Source organism: Anopheles gambiae, chromosome 3 (genome assembly GCF_943734735.2).
Source record: "Anopheles gambiae chromosome 3, idAnoGambNW_F1_1, whole genome shotgun sequence".
In the NCBI taxonomy this organism is placed as follows: Eukaryota; Metazoa; Arthropoda; class Insecta; order Diptera; family Culicidae; genus Anopheles; species Anopheles gambiae.
Genome location: NC_064602.1, coordinates 38,099,632 through 38,124,873, shown reverse-complemented (window position 1 = coordinate 38,124,873; position 25,242 = coordinate 38,099,632). Strand labels below are relative to the sequence as shown.

General features: G+C 43.5%; 3 protein-coding genes and 1 long non-coding RNA gene across 4 annotated transcripts; 2 read left to right on the top strand and 2 right to left on the bottom strand.

Moving 5' to 3' along the window:
* Nucleotides 1–10: 10 nt before the first annotated feature.
* Nucleotides 11–1,135, top strand: LOC1279070 (uncharacterized). The gene is made up of 2 exons (XM_061662602.1): nt 11–328; nt 400–1,135. Exons 1-2 carry the CDS (start codon nt 256–258, stop codon nt 933–935), a joined length of 609 nt encoding a protein of 202 aa, XP_061518586.1. The 5' UTR covers nt 11–255; the 3' UTR covers nt 936–1,135.
* A 53-nt stretch (nt 1,136–1,188) lies between these two features.
* On the bottom strand, nt 1,189–3,490 carry LOC1279069 (DNA fragmentation factor subunit beta). The gene is made up of 4 exons (XM_061662601.1): nt 2,991–3,490; nt 2,520–2,643; nt 2,243–2,428; nt 1,189–2,163 (listed from the first exon to the last, which is right to left on the bottom strand). Exons 1-4 carry the CDS (start codon nt 3,141–3,143, stop codon nt 1,349–1,351), a joined length of 1,278 nt encoding a protein of 425 aa, XP_061518585.1. The 5' UTR covers nt 3,144–3,490; the 3' UTR covers nt 1,189–1,348.
* A 918-nt stretch (nt 3,491–4,408) lies between these two features.
* Nucleotides 4,409–4,773, top strand: LOC133393446 (uncharacterized). The gene is made up of 2 exons (XR_009766171.1): nt 4,409–4,531; nt 4,592–4,773. It is a non-coding gene; the product is annotated as an uncharacterized LOC133393446 (long non-coding RNA).
* A 1,350-nt stretch (nt 4,774–6,123) lies between these two features.
* LOC1279068 (cilia- and flagella-associated protein 20) lies at nt 6,124–8,230 on the bottom strand. Its single transcript, XM_318737.5, has 2 exons — nt 7,817–8,230; nt 6,124–6,994 (listed from the first exon to the last, which is right to left on the bottom strand). Exons 1-2 carry the CDS (start codon nt 8,090–8,092, stop codon nt 6,668–6,670), a joined length of 603 nt encoding a protein of 200 aa, XP_318737.3. The 5' UTR covers nt 8,093–8,230; the 3' UTR covers nt 6,124–6,667.
* Between the last annotated feature and the right edge of the window lie 17,012 nt (nt 8,231–25,242).

Genomic DNA, 25,242 nt, shown 5'->3' with positions numbered 1-25,242 from the left:
GGCTTCGTTTACAACGTCGAGTTGAACTTCCATTTTCAACTGTCACTCGACTTAAATCAAAGCACGACCTACGCGCTCATTTGCAACCGAATTTTTGTTTCGCTAAAATACGAACATTTTCTGCGTGTATTTTGTCACACAGTTGGCAACGGCACTGTGCTCTACATCGTCTAGTTTCACTCCACGGAGATCCGACTCCATCGCACCAGCATCCCGATCTGCGACGCCATTGTCTTCGGTTGAAAGCATCACAAAATGGCATCTGCACGAGCGTTCGGAATTCTTAACAACCAAAACCAAGCCAACGGAAATCATCACTTTGTCGGAAGTAAGTGACCCATTCTTGTATCTTATATTGCGCTACTCTTTTCAACGCATTTTTTCGGTCTCATTCCACAGAGAACCTCAGCTCACTGAAAGGAAGCGATTCACGGTCCTCGTCCGCTTTCGCACTGAAAGATCTAACCAACAACAAGGGACAGCAGCGCACCGTTGTACACCAAGATGCCAAAGGCAAAAGCATCATCGGCTCACAGGGCAAGCAGCTAAAAGCAAGTGCGAACAGCATTATGCACAAGATTGGACTGACCAACGAGAAAGCTGCCCCTGCCCGCAAACCATCCAACAGTGCAGCTGCATTCGATACATTCTCGCCACAGTACGCTGAGTATGGCTGGGAGCAGTCGAACTGTCTGCGGGACGATCTGCTGGAACAGATGATTGATTTCACCGGCGTGTCGTGTGCGATCAAGCGCAAACCTTTACCCCCGATCACGCCCGATCCGCTCGATCTGCCGGATCTGGATGATGTGTCGTGGAACGAGGACAACTTCCGGCCACTGAATGATCAGCGCTTTTCGTCCGTAAAACCGTTAGATCTGCCTGCCGACGATTTTCCGCTGGTCGACATCCAGGATTTGGAGTTTATGTTTTAGGAGGTAAATTCGTGTTTGTGTAGATTTACAATCCTTGTAATTGGTAGGCATTTAATTGTGACATTTTTTGTGTAAAAACATATTTAATCGGTGTGCCAGAGTAACGATTGTTCGAACTAACTTGATGAAGCGTGAACTTGATTTCTCCTTCTAAATATGATCTGATGTAAATAAAGACCAAACGTACTGACCAAAGCCAATCGAAACTCGTCTCCTTACTCGTGTTTCGGATGAAAGAAGGTACACGGCGCGCTTTTTGGCATTATATAGCGAACACACACGATTGCGCCCATGAGGTGAGAACGTTTATTGTAGAATATATATATTTTGCTTAAATATTTGTCTTTACGTCACGAGATCGTTGGCAACCGAGTCAAAACTGACCGCCACACCCACGCCACACCAGGTCTGTCTTACAGCAGTGCGTCCTTCTTCTCCCGTAATTTGCGCTGAAATTGCTTAATGTACTTATACTCCTCGCACCGATCGCAGATGATCGTCCCGTTCGAGATCAGCTCGTGGACGGTCTTGTCGTGGCAAACGATGTGCACCAGCTTCAGATTGCTGAGCGTAAACAGCTCCAGGAAGTACGTTATCACAGACAAGTTTTTGCCCTTGCGCCGGTGCAGCTTGCACATCGGTGCGCCACCGCCGCCGCCATCCGCGCTCGACACCATCCGCTCCACGTTGTCCAGTATGGACGGCAGCACGCTCCGGCTAATCTCGACCTGATGGTCCAGATTCCACACCTGAAACAGGATCAAGTTTTCCCGGCTCGCGTACGGATTGATGCGATGGCTAGCGTACCGGCACCGCTCGTCCTTCCACACGCCCATGCACCGAAAGTCGCCCCGCTCGCTGCACAGCGCCACATTGTACGGCTCGATCCGGCAGCCCCGGCCGAGCGAGCTTTGCACCAACAGTTTCAAGCGCTTCGGTGGAATCCGCTGCGCGTCCGGTTCGTCCCCACCGTCCTCGGTGTCCGGCTTCAGCTCCATCCGGCGCTGGCAGCTGCGGTCGAACATGCAGCTAAAGTAATCGAATCCCACCAGCAGCTGGCGGAACAGCTCCAGCATCTCATCGATTAGCTCACGCGCCATCGGGCTGCCCCGGTACATCGCGCACTTCGTCAACTCGTCCTTGGTTTTGTAAAAATAGCCACGAATTCGATCCTGGCCGCGCCGCTTCATCACTTCCTCCTTTGTCTTTACCGCGCGATCGTCAATTCCTGGGAAGAAGGTGAGAAACAGAAACCATCAATTCAGCCGTGGCTCAGTCACACGACACAACAGCGGCTTTCGTCTTACCCATAAACCATTCGGCGTGCTCTTCCCGGGCACTGCGCTGAATCAAATCATCCCGACCACGCTGGGCGTTGAAGAGGATTTTCGAAATCTCCGGTTGATTGTTGCTGACAAACTGTTGGGCCAGCTCGCCCGCATGCAGCAGGTCCGTGTGGGCCGTCTTGATGGCGTTGTACATTAGCTCGAAATCTGATAAATCCCTCCCATGTGGATTGATACCAAAAAAGGAATACCGAATTATTTACATTGTGGGCATTGAATTAAATGCTTCGATTCGTACCGGTTTGCACGATCGTATCCTTGCCAGCCACCACGAACAGAATCTGAGCGGGCAGCGTTCGAAAGTAATCCTCATCGGTCACTTCCACGCCGTCCTGGGCAAGGTACACACGACATTCTGGTATCTGTAAAGAAAATAGCATACAGATTAACAAGATACTATTAATTCATTCCTATACTCGTAGAAGAATTATCAGTATATCCCACACACCAGACCTACTTTCTCCAATGTGACCTTGACACATTTCCTATTTACGTACCACACACACACACATCGACCGCTGCTCCAATCCCCCCCTTATCAAGGACATTTCCCATTTTTGGAATTGCCTATAAAAAGCCTTTGACCTTTCCACTTCGATGCATTCAATGCAACGGGTCAGCGCATCTAGGGGACGCCAAAATAGGCGACGCCAAGCTGCCAAACAGGTCAATGCCACCAACCCGGGGATAGGGTTGCCAGGTTATTTACCTTGAATTTTTCCGACGCCTTCGCCCGGAGCATGCGAAGTGAGTCGGCGGCCACGCCGTACTTGCGGCTCCGCTCAACATCCGTCACCTTGTAGCCCTGCAGTGGTCCACCGCTGGCCGCCGGTTTGTCCTTGCCCGCGAACAGGTTAAACATTTCCTCCTCCTGGGGATGTGGGTGGTGGTGGTGGTGTGCTTGAACGACAAAACTACCTGAAACCGCACCAATTGCCTTGAAACCTGAGGCACCGCGAGCGAGCTTGAATGTTGGCCGGACGTTTACGAAATGGTTCGTTCGGCTAGCTGGTTCGCACTGTTCGGCGGTGAAGCAACGTTTGCATTCGCGGGATGCAGTTGCAGTGATGATAATGACCTTTCGCCTCACGGTACGCACCGCTTTTCCATACGTGGGCCGACGACGACGACGAGAACGACGAACATCTTGTTTTTGCTGTTCTTGTTTACACGACTCTTTGTTTGGCAACAAATGCGATTGCGCAAATATCGGCGGCTCGTGTCGGATCGGCTCGGCAATAAATGACAGTTTGACGTTCGAAAGTTTGACAGAAAGGATTAAAATGGGGAGCATGGGGGATATTTTTCTTTCTCTTTGAATTAACCGTTGTCTCAATGGCCAAATTTACACATTCATATGTACGACCGGGATACTCGGATATTCCATACATTTTGTATTGGAAGTTATTATTTGACAAACTAAAACATTAATAACTTTTGTTGCATTGAAAATTACTATTACTTCGATTACTATTTTCAATATTTTTTTTTAAAATTTTAAACCTTTTCAATTGAGGTTTTTCTATGCTGTTATAAGTAAAATACATGGAAAGTACCTTTTTCCATACATTTTCAGGTGATCGTATATTTTATAATTGAAATATGGTTAGAACCCAAGTAGCCTTAAGAAACTTTATTTGATTATTAACAGTGTTTTAAAGCCTTTAAAAATCAAATAGAGTTTCTTAAGAGAATGTGACATTTGTTAGCGTTACAGCATAACGACGTATTCCGTTACCCTGTTTTTTTCGATTCGGGCCAATATAACACACAGTGTTTTTCAAATTTTATCTACTCCAGTTTCATTGTTTCAATATTCGGAAAATTATTTTTTATTCTTATTTATGTAATAATGCGCATTTATTTTCACAACAAAATATTTGTTTGTTTAATGGTATGTAAAAAATGTTTTTCTTTTTTCGTTCACTTGAATCTACGGTGCTAATAAAAAAATAATAAAAAAATAATGTTTCAAATTTTTAAAAATTATATGCAATGAGTTTGATGAAGGATATGCTAATTAGATAAATGTTTATAAAAAAATATTTTTTGTACAAAATAATATACTCTTGATGATGATAATTTTTGAGACATACTGTACATGGTCACGTACATGGCGCCTCCATTTCTTATGTCAAAAAGTTCGTCAAGCTTCGTGTGTATTGTGTGTAGATGACAACAAAACCAAGCGTCTGCGACATTTTCTATCAGCTATCGTTTAATTTGTGTATCATCATGCTTTTACAACAGGTTAGTGTATCGCTATTACCAATCTCTACAAATGAGCTACATAAGTTTTATATTTCGCAGCATTTTCGATTCGGATAGCGTTTGGACATCATGTTTTCCGTCCACGGCTGCAGCTAACCTCCATGCTAAATTGATGGAAGAAACCCGTGGAATGAATGAAACTTATGTGATACAGTGACAATATGCAGTGTCAAAATGATTAAATGTCGAATAAAAGCATTCGTGTTGCATTTATGCATTTATTCCATGAAATAATAACACCCATTGTTGTAACTTAACGAAGATCTAGAAAATTCGTATAGAAAGAGAAACAGCAATACAGCCATCCCTGTCGATATTTTCGTTAATTTTGATCTTTTTCGTTGAAAATACCAGCTAAATTTTAAATTTTAACGAAACATTGACGAAGCCAGGAATGCGTTACGCAGTGTTTTAAGCCCCAGAATTACTGCTGTATGGAAAGCTAAAAGTAATACAGGCGGTCCCCGAGATACACGGTACCTCTTATACGCGGATTCGGAGATACACGGTTTTCTAAATTTGACAGTTCTTTGAGAAAATTGTACTGTTTTGACACATCAATTGTAAATTGCCAAATAATTTCCGTTTCGATCCAATGTTAAAAACTTTTTAAAAATGTTTAAAACTGTTATATTCAGTCAGGATCATATCAAATAATTCATAAAATGACTAAAACCGCCCCCTACTTGCAAAATTACACGAAAATTTGTGATATTTTAGCTGGAAATCACGAGATTCGACTTACGCGGAAATTCGAGATACGCGGTATTTTGCGGCCGTTTTCGGTCCCCATTAACCGTGTATCTCGGGGACCGCCTGTACTTTTAGGCATACTTTTAATGGTTTCTTAACAGGATTGTGCTACTTGGGAAGAGAGCGCATTTGAGGAAAAAGTAGAGCATAATGCATATTTAAATAATATACAAAGCATTTTATACGTTTGCATTTTTTATTAAATAAATTAAATTTAAACGAAGTGTTTGAAAAAAACATTTTCTGCTTTTCTATTCATATTAAATAAAGATAATCAGAATCATCCATGAAGTAAGTAATTACTAATGCATTTTATATGGTGCAGCATTGAAGGCTGCTCATGAAAAAATTGGTTTCATGTATTACAAAATATTTAAAAAGAATAGATAATGAATCTTTAAAATTCCCATTTCTTCAACAAATTAAATGAGACTAGTGCCTTTATCTCTAAACCAAATTTGAAATTTTAATCTTCATTACATCAAAAGTCATTAAATTTTTCAAATTAAAAGCTATCACTTCCCATACAAAATGTATGGGATAGCTGGGTATGCCGGTCGTAGAGAAAAGGGATATCAAAAGAAAATATTAGTTTTTTTTTCATTAAGTTCAACATGTTCTCGTAATAAATTACAAAAGATACGTGAAAAAATTAATTAGCCTTCATTTTTCAATAAAAAGTTATATCAGTTTTCCTTGTCATAAAATTAAGGTCTTGTCGAGACGATTTAAAATAATGGAATTTACAACGTTTTGTCAACTTGCCCCTTTCCGCACAGTCACGATACAGTAGATGAAAAACTGCTACACTGTTCGTATTTATTCAAAACTTGAGCAAAGAGCGCCACTTGGTTTTATTATTCAATCGTTTGTTTAATTCACAGAATAAATTAAAAAAGCATGGCAGTTGCGGTAATCAAACATTCACTAAACCTACATTTGTGTGACTCACTCACACTACGAGCACGATTTTACGATATGTGCGTACTTGTGCAGGTGTTTCGTTTCGCAGTTTCCCAAAACACATCCTTTACATCGAAACTATTGGGTTTGGGGTGTGTTATTTAGAAAGCAAACCATAAAGGCGCACAGCAGCGGAAGGTGGATGCTGTGCGCGGTACATTAAGCTTTGGATCATTGTTTAAGGACACTTTTTTATAATTTTCCATCTGCCAACCATGTTTTGTATGTATGTGTGTGAAAGACTTAGCCTAAAGGTAAACTAAACTCACACGCTCTCGATAATGTGCAATCAACTGCAAACGGCATCGTCCTACGCAAATATGTTATGAACACACTCCTGCGTCTTAACCTAAAATACACACTCTCCTCCGAATGTATCTCGGTGTCTGTGCGTCTGTGTTAGCAGGCCTGCTGGGCAATCGCTTTCGACTGTGGCTTCTGTATCGGCAGGAACAGTTTGAATTCCGCTGGCAGCTCATCCTCCGAGTACAGCCGGTCGGAGAAGTACACGCGGCGTATTCGGCAGTTGGCGTGTATCTGCACGCGCAACGTTTCCACGTAGTTGGTACCGTAGGCGCGGCGGGTAAAATCAGACAGATTGAACTGGATCTGATTCCAGCCCTCGTCCAACCGCATCGGCATGGTACAGATGAAGGGTTTAACGCGCGTCGTCGACTGATAGTTGCTGGCACGAAACCGGCGGCGAACGTTTTTATCGTCCAATACCTAAAATGAAGAACGGCAATGAAGAGCAGAAGGATGTCAAAAGAAATACAGACTTTTTTTTTCAATTTGGCACACTGAACCAAACTAAAGCGTCACAAGAAAGCGAGATTAATTAATTCGTTTAGTGAAAGTACAGTGCAACCAATACAGGTGAGTGTTAGCTGTGTCTGGCGGAGGCAGTGACCTACCAACTTTGCTAGCAAATCAAAGTTAGCATAGCAGAACCGCCCCACTGTCGCCTGCCAATATACCGCAACAGACAGAAAGGGGGCAATGTTTGGCTTGAACCTGATTTGTTCGTCCGATAACCCCGGGCAACGTTAAACAAACTTCAAATATTGCGGTCGACACTGGCATTATTTGGTGAAATTTGTTTGATTGAATTAAAAGTTTCTTTTTTACAAGCCATTAAAACAGTTATGAGTAGAAATGCATGAACAAGTAAACCATTAAAAAGAGCATATGGTAAGCGGTAGCGTAAAATGAAGCAAAGCCTACCCTTTAGCTTTGCCCATGCAACATGCATTCACACCTCCACGCCCCATTGATTGGTTTGTTATGACAACGGTCATGACACTTTCCACTGTGCTTCCGCATGGATTTTAATGTCGCTTCCGTTGTTATGTTAAAATCGTTGAACTTTCACATGCCTGGGGTGTGGGAGGTTCAACGGCAATTGAAGAGAGATATGCCATTCCTGCAGGAATTGCTACCTGTGCTTTAAAGGCAATGACGCGACATTATTTTACATAAAATGCTGAACTAACTACCCCGATAATGCTACCCGTTACACCGGTACACGGATGCCGACTTTCCACTTACCTGCACCTCGAACGTGAAGTACTTCTTTAGATTCTTTATTATCATCACCAGGAAGGGAAGCTTGATGCCGAGCGTCTTCTTCGGATCGGCCGGACAGGTGATGTACGTGGTGCTCACGTTGGTGCCAATAATTTCCAGCACCAACGACTGTATGTCCTGGTCCGTGATGCGCTTGATGTGTCCATTGCGAACCTTTTTATCCCAAATTTGGAGCGGCTTGCTGCCTATGCTGTACAGTATCGAGAGGAAACCGGACTGAAAAGTGTTTTTGAACATTTTTCAAACCGTTAGCACGCGAAAGGGCACGAAAATTTGGCAAAACTTTGCTGAGCACGACACAAAGCGCGGCGGGCGTCAGAGCAGCGAGCGAGTTGTTTTATTTTTCCTTCCCGTTTCGCGTGTATGTCAAGTTTGTTTACGACGACCGGGGCACGCTCGCCGAGTTGACAGCTGCGAACGTGCTCCACAGCGTGGAGTGAAAAGGAAGGGATGTTTTTATAGCATATGCCGTTGGTGATTTGAAAATTGAAAACGAAAATTCAAGGAAATAGTAAAATTGATTTTATTAGCATAAGTATGCATTGCTATCAGATAAGTTGAAAGCTGGCATGTTATTAAAAGAAAGATAAAACAATACATTTCATTGCGGGGTATGGTTAAATTAGACCGGTGCAAGGTGGATTTAAAAATATCAGGTGGTGGACTCTAGTGCATTTTGACAATTCGTCACTTGACGTAAGGTCCCCAGGATTCAAACTTTGTTTACATTAATTAAATTTGTTCATATACAGTAGAACGTCGATTATCCGGGGACGGATTAACCGGTGGGCGGCTTAACCGTGCGCATAAATCTGACAGCTGTTCATACGTACGGCGAAAGTTTGCAGCGATAATCAATTGGGTAACCAGTTTCTTGTGCAGCTCTGTAGTGTCTAGGGATATTTTCGAAATTCATTTTGTTCATGAACAGTTGTTAAACCCACAGTTATTGATTAAAATAATATTATACTAACGATTAATCGATTGATTCTAGGTGAATTAATAATAAAACTAGTGAATTTCATATGTTTTATATGCGTTTGACATTTCTTGGACCATTATCCGTGCAAATCGATTAACCGGCAACCGTCCGGTCCTGAGCTGCCCGGATAATCGACGCTCTACTGTAATTTATCTACCCCATTTTTTCGAATAAATATTCTTTAAAAATATATTTTGGACTTTGTGAGTTCTTATTTAACATTGAAACATACATTAAAGTGTGTTATTTTGTGTTATTCTGTGAATTTATTCTAGAATTCTTTGTGTTTTCGACATTTTTGATGATAGAAATTAAGAAATCATTATTTTTTTTCAATTTTTACATTAATTCCTCATTATCTACGAGCCGCATGGACAATTTACTTGAGATTAGAACTCATGCTAGCATGATTTTAAATTTCGTGCATAAACAAATCATCAAATCTTTTGTTAATATATTACGTTTTTTCGATAAAATCAATAGACACACTAAAATGCACATAATAACAAAGAAATCTGTTATATTTGCTAAGCTTTGTGTGTGGAAACCAATGGTCAACGGTTTTAAAATGACGTAAAGTCCCTCAACTATGGCGACCCCCCAAAGGCCCTAATCCACCACCTGATATTTTTAATCCACTTTGGACCGGTGGCAGCTCCATCGAATGCGAGTCATGACTGTCATTTGTGGACTAGAACGTAGTATATATCTCTATCTTTCTCTCTCTTTTATTTTCTTTTTGTTTTTTATTTTTGTTTGTTGGATTAGACAGATAACGTCGGACGACGATTCGCAACGATTTTTACAGCACGCCTGATTAAATCGCTTGCGAAAAAGCACTGCCCCGGGCTCAAGATTTTGATAGTTGGGAATCGCTATAAAATTATGGATCATACTTCAATTGTTTAGCTATTCGTTAATAGATGGCACTGCTTGAGAAGATAATGACATCTGCTTGTGAATTAAAGAACTATTCCAACTAATGAGGCTCCAGATTTCGATGCTGATGTCGTTGTCCGAAGTAAGATAGCAGAATCTCCTCTACCACCTTGAGGATGTCGTAGACGAAAAATATCCGAGGATGGTCCTATCAGGGGCTCAAATATCAGGAAGCAGGTATTTAGTCTTCAACGTATTGATTCGCAATCAATTTTAAGAAGTCAGTAGGCTTGCTGCTTCGCGTTTGAGTCGGTTGAGCCTCACACACCATCACTATTGCCTTGTCGATGATATCGATGTCATCCGCGATACCAAGAAATTGGAGAGACCGGTAGAAGATGATGTTACGGATGTCATTGTCTAGCCCAGTGGCGGATCTAACGGTAGGCGGACTAGGCGGTCGCCTGAGGCCCCGCCGATTTAGGGGCCTCGTAGATCGCCATTTTATAGTATGCCGTATGCAACTGTCCGAGTCATACACACACCCAAGATGACCAACATAGTTTAATCAAGAAAAAACGGGTCGTACTCCATCGAATACAATGGTATTCCCTAGCATCCTTTACGTAGCCCGCCAAGAACCAATAAATGGATCTGGCGCACCACTTATCAGGACACAACTGCGACATGCATATGGCCAGTTCCACTAGTGCCAACCGCTGGCCCCAGGGTCTCTGGCACCAATGGCAGGCTCCAGGGCACTACCTTCCGAAGCAGGAGAATCTAATGTATCCCTTACGTAGCTCGCCAAGAACCAACTAATGGATCCGTCGCACTACTTATCAGAACACAACTGCAACATGCATATGGCCAGTTCCACTAGTGCCAATGATTGGCTCTAGGGCCCTACCTTCCGAAGCAGGTGAACCTAATGTATCTGGAATTGGCCACTTACAATCATCAATGAGTGAATCCTGTTGTGACCTCCCAGACCGTGTGCAAACCGTAAATTCCCCCAAATATATCCCGAATATCCACTTGTACGCGCGCGTGTCTCAAACCTATGTTGACTCTTTCTTATATTTTTTCTAATTTTAATTATAGTATATAAAGAAAAATCTTATCATCATCATAAAGATCGTGATGACAACTGCAGTTACACATTTAATAATGACATGGGACATCTACACATATTTCAAATTATACAGTTTGTTCAACATATATGACGCACTTACGTTTGAAATGCGGCAAGCTTCTCGCATTCTTAATTTCATCTAGTAGACTGTTGTACCGTTGAATCCCTTTGCAAAACAAAGAGTTTCTGGCACTTAGGGAATGCAAGTTAGGTACCCTTGGCTCATTTGCCCTGCGTGTGTGGTGCCGATGGATATTGGACCCCCGAACTATGCTCTCCCCCAGGTACCCAGGCAACAGGCCCTTTAACGTCGACCGCACCCCAGAATTAACCTCATAATTCGGTTTTGCAACCTTTGAAGTCTTTTAATTTGACCTTTATTGCCAAGAAACTAAATGGATGAGCAGAAGTCAACGTGTGGCGTGATCAATGATTTGTAGAGATTAACTTTCCCAAAAAAAATCGAGATCCTTCGCCAATCTATTTATCACTCCACACTTCTTTGCCACTTTAGCGATCCGTACTAGAGACAAGGGCCCCCGGAAGGATGGACGTTGGGACCCCGAGGCTGGCGAATCAATTGCACCCCCTAGGGTCTAGGGCGATACCCTTGAATCGCCACTGGTCTAGCCCCATGCTTTGCACGGCACCTTCCAACACGATGTTCAAGAGCAGACAGGACAGCCAGACAGACTTTGTTTCAGACCCCTGTGACATTCGAACGATTATAAAATCAAGTTCGATACTCTCACCTTGCACTGCACCCAGTTTATGGTGGCCTCTATCAGCCAGAAAAATGGTTCCGCTGCATGATGTTTCATAGCTCCTTTCAATCTTTGGTGTCGTAACTCTAGCACTCTCCTCCCCTTTACTGTAAGGAGTACACTGAAAACAATAGTCCCTAAACTCAAATAACCTAAAACTCCTAACCTAAAACCAAAATCAAACCCAATCTGGTCCTGTCACCACTACATCACCTTTTCTGGTTCAAGAACTGCAGATACCGGTCCGTCACCAGGTTACTGAACCTATGCCTGTCCAAGAACCAATACTGTACCCAAATCGGTTCAGGAAATGATACTGGTCATACAGATCTAGGAACTGATCATGACCGGTACTGGAACCTATCTTTAATCCATACGGGTACTGGAACTGATACTAATAGCTTTCAATAAGTTCTACTGCTTTTTTGACTTCAATATTACCGTTGCCACGTTTAAATGTTCATGTCTGCATCCAAATATATAGCAAGTAAGGTTATCTTAAGTTTTATTTTATTTTTAATATTGCTGAGGCCCCTGCGCGCGCCACGCAATTATCTTCAATAAATAAATAAACCCATACCGGCCCTATAACCTATCATGAACCCATACTGGTCCTGGAACCTATCATCAACTCATACCTGCCCTGGAAACTATCATGAAGCCTTACCGGTCATGAAACCGACCATGAACCCACACCGGTCATGGAATCGACCATGCACCCAGACCTGTCCTAAAGCAGATCATGAACCAATACCGGTCCTGGAACCCATCATGAACCCATATTGGCCCTGATATTTATCATGAACCCATACTGGTCCTCGAACAGATCATGATATCAGGATATACCGTTCCTGGAGCTCATGAACTCATATATCATGAACTCATATCGGCCAAGAAATCATGAACCCATATTGGTCCTGTAACCGATCATTAACGCACACCGTTCTTGAAATCTATCATGAACCCACATCGGCCATGGAGCTGAAAGTAAACCGATAACGAACTTGGAACTGATACTGAACACATACCGGTTCGGAAACTACTCATGAGTTCATATCGGTCCTGGAACTGAAAGTAAATTCATAAAGGACCTGGAACTGATACTGAATACCTGGAACCGATCATTAACCCATACCATGCATTAACTGTTTTAGGAACTGTACTTGATTCGGATTTGGAATGATATTTGGACCTGGTCCAGGTCTAGAATCGATACAGTCTAAGTTCCAGTCGATAAACCATACCCGGTAGTAAATGTACAACGTAGGAATAATGTAGGAATTCCGCGTAGATATTAGCGTAGGAATTAGCGTAGGAATTAGCGTAGGAATTAAGGTTTGAATTAGCGTAGGAAATTTAGCAGAATTTGTATTTGTAGAAATTTTATAACAAAGTTTGCAAAGTCTGCAGAGACTGTATGCGACAGGATTTGTTGGAGTTATTACTTAGAATTGTAGCTAATTTAACATAATATGATATCTTGAGTACCTACACCATGCTTTACAGACCTATGCACACAAAAAGCTTTTTTTCTATGAAAGGCGTTTGGGATTTTGTACAAAAAATCAGCATAGATTCAAACAAGTTTTAAGAGCTAGCAAGTTTCACACCTCACTCTAATGAAATTAATTTGTTCTGATCTTCTGAAATCAGTTGTAATATTATTAAAATATTCCTTCTATTTGCCTTGACGTTGAACGCGCACATGCCGGCCTATACAGGTTTTCGGGATTTATGTAGTACCACACGCAGCCGGATAAGTCAGTTCTTGCTACGGGGAGACAGTCTATTCTAAACTTGAACTCAGACAGACATGTTGTTAAGTCGTGCGAGTTGAAGACTGTACCACGGGATCTGTCCCTATTCAGATATTATCTCCAGATTTTTTCTATAAGAAGTTCCTTATTGATGTTCAAGCTTTATGATGATAATTCATAACTAGAGGACCATTTAAACTTATTTCTTATTTTTCGTCACATTTGTTAGATTCTATACCCACTGTCCGTGAATGCTTTTTCTAAACTTTAAGAAAAAAGTCAATTGTCATGTTTTTGTATAATAAGAACAAGTAAAATACGTTTGTATGTCATTACATCCATTTCATACATTTATTCAGTAAGTTTTTTTTCATGACTAACGGCTACATATGTTGCTTATTTTTTGGACCTTTGTCATCCTAAAGCGTATTATTTCTAAGAATTTTTTAGTGTACGGTTTGGATAGATGAGTGGCCTTCAACCTAAACACAACAGCCATGGTCCACAAAAGAAAATCTTATTACAATACATATTATATTTTTTTTTTCACAATCAAGATTTAATTTTAAACAGCCATGTATAGAATATGAACTACACATATAAGATCAAGAAGCTTTGAACAAAGTCTACAAAATATATGTCCTTAATACAGTGGAGCGCCGTTTATCCGGGCTTCTCGGGACTTGACCTCGCCCGGATAAGCGAATAACACAGATAATGAGTAAAATGATATATTTTATCACCAATTCCTGGTTATGTTTTGGAATTTTTCTTATTTTTTGATAAAAATAACCCAGTTTTTACTAACTTCATGTTTTTCCAAACAGAATATTTAAAATTTGCCATGCATTATATTGTTTTTGTAATGACAATGTGCTCTTATAACCGCTTTTTCAAATATCCTCCTCATAACGCAATGTCACTTTTGTATTGAACTGTCATTTCTCAACAGCACGGATAAACGGAAAGCCGGATAAAAGGTACCCGGATAAACGGCGCTCCACTGTATATGTAAGCAGCGGAAAACATACATAGGACAAAGTGGGGTTAAATGGTTATGTGGGGCGAAATGGTTTCCTGAATTATTGGCAAATTAACTTGTTTATAATGTCTTTTGATGATTGAACAATATGAGAAACAATGTTTCATGCTCACATTAACATTTCAGAACCTAAGATTTATAAATAAATTACTAAATAAATAATAAAATTATATTGATCAAAACGCTGCTCTTTCGACCGTCTCGATTTCGTAGGAATTTGGCAAATAATTAAAGAGAAATAAGGATGTGTATCAAGACACATGACGTTAATGTATAATTTATGTGAAAAAAAATAGTTTTTAATAGAATATTACGTTTTTTAAATAGAAATTTGTAAAAGGTTTCATTTAGTGTAAAATGGTCGTAATGTTTTGACAGGAGCAAAAATATGAGGCTGTGGTGTACGCAAAGAACGTTACAATATATTTGTTTCACATACATAAATAAAACTGTGTTGAATGTATACTCTATCGAGAAGATAAATTTTTGGCAACACGTGAATTATTAAAATATTTCAGCAATTAAGTCAAATTTTTTTAACAACACGTTTTAATACAAAACTTAAGTCTCTACCTTTACAATTCCACCTAAATGCAGGAGCGGCAAGAGCAAGAAATTTTCACGGTCTAATGGTACAATCCTCGTACTCGTACGACTTAACAACATGCCCGTCATGGGTTCAAGCCTCGAATGGACCGTTCCCCCGTACGTAGGACTGACTATCCTGATATGTGTAATCAATAAGTCACTGAAAGCCGAGCCCACTAGTGGTACAGGTAGGCCTGGACCGACAACGGTTGTTGTGCCAAACAAGAAGTAGAACCATTCGCCAAGATTAAGTAATATGTATCTGTATTTTAAAACATATAACCATATAAATAAAATGGCTCAAAAAAGTCTAAAATTTATTTTTCTGGATGTTTATAGTCACTTCGTTATATCAGGGATGATACAAATAATAAATAAACGACATGTAAACGGAATAAAGCAAGACTTTGAACCTAATTAGTAGTATAACTGCTAAGCAATTAGCAAATTCATGTGAAAAACATCCTTTTTGAGGGCAAATAACAAAATAATAATTAGCAATATGGCAAATGCCGTTTCTTCTGAATAAAAAAAACAACAACAAAATAGTAGTTAAACAAAAAATTTAACAAAAGTAGGGGTGGTCATAATTTTTACACTTTTTTTGTTCAGTTACCCTATTGTGAGTCAATCTATCATACGTAGTAAATTAGAGGTTATTTTGCATTTATTTATTCTTTTCTTGTTTGTGTCAAATTCAATCTTCAAAGTAACTAATTGAATTGTGATATTGGTTAACAAAACAAACGGGAAGCTCTTTATTATCCAGTCTTTTTTTTGCGATACACATGTGGAAAATTATTAATTAACTTTTTTTATCCATACACTTTTGCTATCACTGTTAACCAAACACAACCAAAAGGCACGCGCAGCAATCACGCCTTTACCCACCACGCACGGACGAATTCTTGTCAGCACATAGAGTGTACTCCAACATGTGCCGGGTTTTCTCAAATCCACCAGAGCACCTGATGAAGTACAATAGACATGTGACAAAGCGATGATGCAGTGAGCGAGCAGCAGCACCTGCCCTTCGATACATTGTTGCATGGCCGGGTAAAGATGCGCCCGGAAAGTGCGCTCTCGCTGGACACAGGCGACACCGGGGGTTCATTGAACGTTCGTAGCTGAGTTGATTCCGGAACATAAGCACGCACATAAAGACCAAGAGACACACACACACACACATACACTGACGTCAACCGGAAATCGGCACATTAATAATTAATAGGTGGTCCTCACACCGCCACAGGGCGCTTCTTTCCGGGGGTTAGGGGCTTTGCGAATTCCTTTCGTCTCTTCTTGCAAAGAAGGAAATGGCACTGCAAAGGAGGAACGTTTGTCATGGGCAGAACGAAGGAAACGATGCAGTATTGCCGAATGATTCAACTGCGCCAATGTTCATGATGGATTTCATGATCGTAATGATGATGAGTTAGAGTGGCCGATTGAGCCATCAAACAAGCGATGAACGATGAATCATACAGTGACGAATCGCTGTTGATCGTTTGCATGCTTTCGTCTAATGCCGAGGCCTCCCCCGCCACACACAGACACAGACACACATATACTTCCTTCCTGTTTTGCTGGAACGGATAGAGAGAGAACAGGAGAGAGAAATGAGGGGCACAACGGCGCACTGTTTAACGAAAGGGCGGGCACGACAGCTTCACCACATCCGGTGATCCGGAAGCATGATGAAGCGATAGGGAAAAGAATGGGCGGAGCGCGGTGCCGATTACCGCTTCCCTCGCATGCAGATCGCGAGCTGTGGCCACGCCACGTTGAATCCAGCGTGATCAGTGATAGGGGGGATTTATGTGGAGTAGGTGGAGAAGAAAAGCGTTCTGGCGTGGAATATTGCAATCACTGAATGCTGCTGGAAACATCCGCCCTGCCGCCGCTCTGAGGGTGGCCTAAAATGCACAAGAAGATAGAGAATTTCAATTATAAGGATTTTACACATCAAAAAGTAGCTTTAAGGTTTATTTTAAATCGAAACAAAAACAGACACGTGCGACAAACTCTATGCTGATGGCAAGATAATGATAAGATAATTTCCCGCAATTTCAGGGCTTAAAAGCGCAATAAACATTCAAGCGTGGAGGTGACACACAAAACAAATCAGAACCACAGTTTGGCACGTGAAACTAAACATGTACTGAATTATGATTGACACAATACACCTCATTCATTCCCTCCCCTGCGATCTTTCAACCATCCACATTGCACATTGCTCCAGTTGCTTTCAAGGTTTTTTGTGTGCCTTTCTCCACCTTTCCAGCGCACGATTGTGGGTGTGAGTGTGTATTTGGCCGAAATTAGCTAACATCAACTGTAAACGCGATACGCAACACAGTGCAGCGCAACAGTGAGACGAGGTTGGGGGGGGGGGGGGGGAGAAAATTCCTTTCACATCACAGCAAAAACCCGCGCGCGAAGCTCTCCATAAAAGCAGAAAAGCAACTCCACCCGAAAGGAAAGTGTAGCATAGACGTCAAAAAGTCAAGCCCACCACCGCCACCACACAAACGCGGCTGCTGCTGTTTCGCCGGGGGAAAACACTTGGGGTACGTGGGTGAGAACACAACTCTCCGCCTTCCCCTCAGCCCTCAATATCAACCGAAGGCCCTGAGGGTGTGTGTGTTCCACCTCATTCTTCCTCCCCTGTAGGAATTCCACGTCGGGCTACAAAAATAAACCGAAATCGACAGATGAGTGCAAAAAAGACGCAAAAAAAAGAAACGTGGACAGCACATTAATGCTAAGCGTGGGAGAGGGAAGGGGATGGTTGGTTTGCTGGTGGGCTTGATGCTTAAAATAGATTTCTTTCAATAATGAATGATGTAGCCTCCCGGCTTCTGTCTTTCTGTCTCTCTCTCCCTCTTTCTGAGAGTAAAATGAGTGTGAGTGTGGGCCAGAAATGATGGAGACACGATCGAGGCGATACGTCCATCCATCAGGGCCAGCGGCCGGACAGCCATAGCCGGAAGACAGCAACAGGTAAAAACTGAAGGTTAGTTATTTTTACGATGTAAGAGAATGGCGCCCAGCAAAGAATAATTAAAACATATTAAAAGTGTTGCTGTATTGCCTGTTCCTGTGGTTTTACTTAAAAATATACTGCTTGTTAGCGTCGAACTGCTTAATGCACTTTCAAAGACATTATATTGCTTTACTGCTGAAACTTTCAACTTGCATTATCAATGATTATTTTCCCTTTTCTGTTGATACATTTTCTGCAATTAAATACAAAGGAGCTTACATTGCTTTATCTTGCAATTTCTAAACAAATAAACTATTCATTCATTTGGTTTATTTGTGTTTTTCCTATTTCTTTTTAATACTTTCAAACCTTTCTCTTTGATAATAATGTATTCCCAAACTTACCTATTTTTGTTGTTGTTGGTTTATGTCTCATACTGTATATTTTTGTTGTTATTGTTTATGTTTCGAACTTTCCTTTTCTATCTTGCTGTATACATTTACATTTTGTTTTACCAATATTGTAGCGTTTTTTTCTGTGTCACTTACTATCAATACTTACTATCACTATTACTTATTTTTTATCAATAATATTAAAAATTATATTTGATATTGATGTTTTAGCATCTTTTTGTTGTGTTATCTTTTTTTTCTGTTTTGTCCTATCTTTTTTTTTCTTATATATTTTCTCTTTTCTTATCAAATAACTTTTCTACACGATCAATCTTTAAGGTTGATGCTTTTCTAATACAATGTTGAAACTAAATGGGCGGCAACAATTCTATTCTGCAGCAAACTGCATTCCAATCAGCATGCGTTCAATACGAATCCACCGGAATTTCCTCGATCCACCCTGTTTCACTTCACCGTTCCACCACAGCCTCCGCGAAAAGCGAAACGTGCGAAATAAACGCGAACTCCACGGCCACCTTTTCTTCCTTTGCATCCGCGAGACAACTCTCGTGTGATCGTTGGCGAGCGGCTGCCTCACCATTTGCCCATATACGGGCATCGTACCAGTGTCGAAAAAAGTTTTAGCTGCGTGCGTCTGCAAAAGCACACAACAGGTTCTACCAGTTCCACCCATGCCCGCGAGTGCCGGCCCGCGAGATCCAACAGACGGACGGCGCAACAGGATTGTGCCGAGACTGGGATCCGGTTGTCCTTTTTCGGTTTGGCATGCGGCATCATATGGGGAGGGGGTTTGCGTTACCACAAACGTTCGGCCCTCGGAGGCGACAGCTTCTTTTGTGTCAAATTTGACGCCTCTAATTGGGCGCGTTCGATTTGTCCGAATCCCAGACCGGGAGTGAAAGAGAGAGACAGAGAGAGAGAGAGAGACCACGGACAAGCACCCGCCCTGCACGGAAGCGGATATTGAGCAACACAGAAACATTTGACAAACTGGAATTTTGCCCCTACCGTCCTCTTATCACTATCCGATACGCGTACGCGTCAAAGCCGGCTATTCGAGCTGATATGGAGGGATCCGTCCCGCCGGGCGTTTGCCTTCCCATTGACGAAGTGACCTAAAATTCATTGCCATTAATCATCAACCTACCATGAGAGCGAGGGGGGGGGGGCGAGAATGGAATCAAGGGCGCTGTGGTCCCATGCGCATTTATTTGCGCTGACTCAGCGCAGCCAAACCCCTTGCGTAGGGAGAGGCAAGGAATTAAGCAAAAAAAAAAAAAACGGGGTGTGCTTAATCGATGATTTCAAAATGACAAAAATGCTTCTTAAAAGCAACGCGATCTGGCAGGCAAACGAGCAGCCCGATACAGAGCATAAAACGTTGTGTGTCCAACTTAATTGAAAGATTATCATTCGTTCATCGTCCATAAAACTAACAGATCTTTCAACGATGGGAAAGTCACTAAAAAAACAAGCGCGTACACACACACACACACAGCCACACAAAACGGTTCAGTCCTCATTTGCGTTCAACGACCTCCTGGAGCGGTTTAAACTGATTGGAACGAATCTGGCACGGTGTGGAAAGAAATCGCTGTAATTATTTCTATTTGGGAATGGTGGTTACCCCCCTCAACTTGCTGCTTTGAGCAATACGCAAAAAACTAGAAGCGAAACACGTTGTTAATTTGTGAATTTTGGCCTCTCTTGTAGAGGAAGAGGAGGAGGCCCCGAATAAAAAGCAAAGAAAAAAAAAACAGCTACACAAACGCATGACGTCACCAGAAACATGCTTTCCGTTCATTACCCGCTCTCGCTGGCTGTTTGTTGTTTGCCGGAAAGTTCATTATGCTGACGTCAGTTTAGCCCCCTTCCTCCCCTGATGGATCTTATTCGCGCTTGTATCCGCCGCCGTCCAATCGGTGTGTACACAAGCAGGCACACACACACACTGTGTACTGCTCTTTTTGTTCTTCACTTTATCACTCTTTGTTTTTGTCCCACTTGTTACAATCGCAAGCATGACCACTTACTTGCGGCAGGCCATGACACATGGAACAAGCGTGCGCGCGCGCGCAAAAGTGCGCACAGCGCACTGCGCTTAAAACAAAAGACAGGCGCAGCAGTGGAGATCGCTCCGGCGTACCTATTTCGCGGCAAACAGTCCCGAACTACGCATACAGCGAGCCAACTTTATCGCGAAGGGAAGGCAAAAGGGAAGGTCATTGACATACCGGTGGTGTTTGGGGAGGGGTGCACATTCCAATCGCATTCCATAATGCGCCGCTTTGCGGTGGTATTGAGGACAGCCTGGTGTGCCGAACAGGACAGGTGAAGAGCGAACAGTCGTCGCTATCGTGTCCGCTTCTCGGGCGACCATTCTGAAATGCGATTGACGTAGAAAATAAGGGCGTAAGATAAGGAAACCCATCTTGATTGTGGCGGACTAGGGACATCCGGAGTGTTATACTGAGGCCCCGTTGCGGGAATGGAATGTGAAAAATGCACTTCAGAAACTGTGCGCTCTAACGAATCTAGGTTTGAACGAAAATGATGAAGAAGAATTAGAGCTATCGCCGCACGCACGGAAGCGTCAGGCAGGACAAATTTCAACCAAACGACCCGGACACGATCTGTACGATCGAAGATGCTCTGGGGCGGTTGTTGGTGGAGCAGAGAGACAGAGAGAGAGAGAGCGATCGCGAACCCGCGGATTGGCTCATTTATTTATTCAAACTACGTGCGTGCGTGGAGGTTGGAGGAGGACCTTGAAGTGGAAAAAGTAAAAGACTTCCCCCAGGCCATAAAAAAAGTCGTTGCACACGCGCCCCAACCCATCGACGTCATCTTCAACCCACCTCCTCCCAAAAACTTCAACACAAAAAACCGGGGCTAACTTTATCGTTTTTGCAACGTCGCGAACACCAACCGGCGGATCGATTTGGCCGTGTGCGTTGGTTGGTAGAAGGTTGGTTGTGCGCGTTGTCGCGACCGGGCAGAGCGCGGCAACACTACAACAGCTGATAAGAGAAGAAAAGGAAACAGATCAGTAGAAATACAGCTGGTTAGCAGCAGCACTGGCAGGAAGATGTTCTGTTCCGCGATATGTTGCCAAGGTTGGCCTCTCGCTCGCTCTGCCACCTAGGGCGCACGGGGCGCGGTGATCACGCGCTACCGCTCTCTATCGCGCGCGCTCTACACAATGTGCCAATCGAACGCAGCGCCATAGCGCGAGGACAAACACAGACACACAGCGACACACAATGCGAGGGGATTCTTCTCGATCGTATCAAACGCACGCAGCAGCAGCAGCAAAAAAAGAATCACCAGAAGAACCAGGTTTTCTTGCGAGGTTGTTTTCAAGGTTCCTCCCCTTCTCGCTGGGCGGTTGCAGCCCCGGTTCGATGTTCGGCCAGCCTCACTCACCCAGACGCGCCCAGACGTGCTAACGGACTGTTGCGATTTGTGCCAACAGGGGACTTGGAGAGGGGTTGTACATGCTAATATCATTCCTTTGTGTGTGCGCCCGTTCAAAGTTCCTGTACTTCCGGTTCAGTGTCAGCGTGTCTGGCTTCCCTCCTGTCTACCTGTGTGTGTGTGTGTTTTTTGTCTTTTTGCTTTGCTTCTTCTCTATGTCCATCCGGTCCCTCGTGACCCCTTCGAGAGGTAGCGCATTTTTTTGTTGCTGTTCCCCACAAAACACACACAAAACCCGACGGGAAAAGAAGACAGATAAGCAACACACCAAGATGCGATGCAATTTGTCTGGGGCGCGGGATCGCCAGGGACCCGGGGGACACGCAGGCAGGCAGACACAGGGCAGACAAAAAGGCAATCGGCAAGATCGCCGACAGGCCTGGGCCTCGCATCTTCGTCGCAGCTTCAAAAAAAAAAAACGATCACTCGAGAGTTTATGGCTTAACAACTTAATTGTTTATTGAAAAAATAAACGTCCGTTGCGTCGGCAGAGAGCGAGATTTAACGCAGCAGAAGGGACCGGTGGAATAGGGCAGTGGATAGGGAGGCGTCCCTTCGGCTTTTATAATAATAATATCCTGCGGGCCATATGCTACCGGTCACCGAGGGATTTTTTCGTGTGTGTGTGTGTTGTTGCCTGCTTGATGCCTCTGGCGGAGTACTCATCCCAAGGAGTTTGCAGAACATCTTGCTCTTGGTGGTGCGGTAGTGTCTTAACACGCTCCTGTCGGAGAAAACCGAGAAAACCGTAAAAGCATCCATTACGTCCACTTTCAGCCAGCAAAGAGGAGTGATAATACTGTCGTCTAGGTCTTGCCAAAAGATGCCCAAAGCGAACAAAGGATACACTTTTCCGTCGGTGCACATGTCATAAAGCAATATAAAACGCAGCGAGTGCAGCGTCCATTGTACCATTTGCCGAACAGCGACCATGTCTGCGCCATTAGCCCAACTTTATGATTTACGCACGCACCTGGCAAATGTGCGTTAGAAAAAGGTAAGCTGCTGCGAGACTGCTACAGAGAGAGGCGTTTCCGTTGCGCACCCTCAAAAGTTCGCTTATCGCAAGTGCGCGCATACGGCTCACGTGCATTTGACGCCAACGATCGATCTTCCGATTACCGCACCAACCATGGGGCGCAACCGAGCAGCCAAGAATGTCCGACAGGTTGCCGCGGCGGCTTTAAATGTGACCCATTTCGGTGTTCCCAACCCACCCCGCTAGGTGTGTTTGTGTGCGCAACGCGATATGAGATGATAATCGTCACTCGTCGAGTTGAACCAAAGTCGCAGCGCGCGTGTGTTCGCGCACTCGGCAACAGGTTTTTGGCCGCGACGGTTTCGACTAACCGCGCTTTCGTATTCTAACACGAGACAGAGAGAGAGAGGGCAGCGCTTGTGTGTACGTGAGTTAGATACGCACACGCGCGCCCAAACGCTCAATTCCGCACTTCTCGGGTGTGTGTGTGTGTGCGTCCCACAGGGAACGATAAGCGTGCGCGCGCGCACACACTCTCCAACACACTGACGTGTGCGCTGTTCCATTCTTATCGGTGGCGACATTTGCTACGCGACATTTCACGCGTACGCATGAAAGTGTCCACCCCTTTGCTCTGCTTTCACACATTTTGGCACTGCAAAACCTTAGAAGCTTAGACGATGATCACACGCTCGAGCTCGAATATCAAATGATGGGTGTGCGAGAGTGTTCGGACATTCCTTGTGGTTGTTCTTACGTTTGGTCGCACCGATCGCAATTATCGTACGTACACACCGCGTGCGCCGCGTGGTCGTCCCAGGAGAGAGAGAGGAGATGGCGAGTAAAAATAGCAAAAAGGGCCCCCGTACGACAACTCGCAACAGAGAACGAGCGCGCGCTTACACACAAACACACACACACGCACACAAGGCCACAGGCCCGCTTATCAGCTCTGCCGCTAACCCGTTTTGGGCTTGGCTTGGGTTCGATGCTCCATTTGACACACTCGGTCTGCGCGCTATCGCTGTTGGCGTGCGGAACAACAACACGCTGCAAGATGATGATGATGATGATGATGATGGTGCGAGAATGTAGTTGATTGTACTTTGTAAAAAAACACGTTGTACAAAATTCGGTTTGCTGATACTGCAAGATCCCCAACGCCCAACAGGAAGATCGGTAGAAAGAGCTTCGGGGTGGCTTGCTGCAGGGATCAGGAATTTCGCACAATCTCTAGAGCTGCGACCGACGCCACCAATCGTGTTTCCCGCCGGGGGAGCGTTATTATCAAACCCCCAACGAAAAGGCGATGCACACACACATATACACATTCAAACGTAAAAAAGGGTGGATTAAGCTATGTGGATTGTGATTTATTTTCATCGCCCTTACGAAGCGCCAGTTTATTTTTGTCAATTGCAAACGTGAAATAGAACGCTCAAGGGAAAAATGGCAAAAAAGAGAAGCGATCATGTAAGTTCCTTAAAAGCACTTGGAGGCACATTTTACCACAAAATAAAATAAGATCACGTGATTGTATGACAAAAAAGGAATTGTTTTTCAAATTGTTAAAAAAAAATAAAGAGTTATGACACGCAAAAAAGATGCTTATTTTCGCAAAACCCATTTTTTTCCTTCAAAAAGCACAAGCAACTAAACAGAAACGTGAACAGCAAAAAAAGTCTACTTAAATCCGATTGTTGTAAAACACTTTTTTCCGCCATTTACCCGCCCAACGACAAATGGCACTTCGTTCGTTCGCCCCACATTGCTTAAGTGCCTCTGGTTGCTGGTGGGGAGGAAGACGGGACGAGTCGCCATTCTGCTCTAATTCGCGTTTGTTTCGGCGTACCAGCCCCCCCTCTCCACCATTAACCTCACCTGTGTTGCTAATGTTCCGAACTAGAGAGAGAGAGAGCGAGAGAGAATGTCAGGCTGGCTGGTGCTGCTGGTGGATGACAATTTCCCTGTGCTGAGTGTGGTTGGTTAGTTGGTTGTGAGCCGAATAACGCGCGCTACTTCAGGTACCTGACTGCTAGCGAATGTGTACCAAGTCCCGGTTCCTGCTTAGCGCGTGTCATTAGACGGCTCAGGCAGCTATCCACACAGCAGAGGGAAAACACACACAAACAATCACAAACACAATCACTTGGCGATCGCCTAGTTCTAGCTGCATCGTACCTAGAAACACCACTTACCTGCCACAGGTTACTGAAGACGGGGATGTAACGTCCAGGGTGTACTACCTCACATGGCAACACGACGGCCTGAACGTGCGCTAGCGCTCCCCTACTACACAGATCGTGAAATCGTGAACGATTACTTTCTCCCGCACTAGATCATCTTCAAGCCTTCTTCTTGAAGTGTTTCGCGATCCAACCAAAT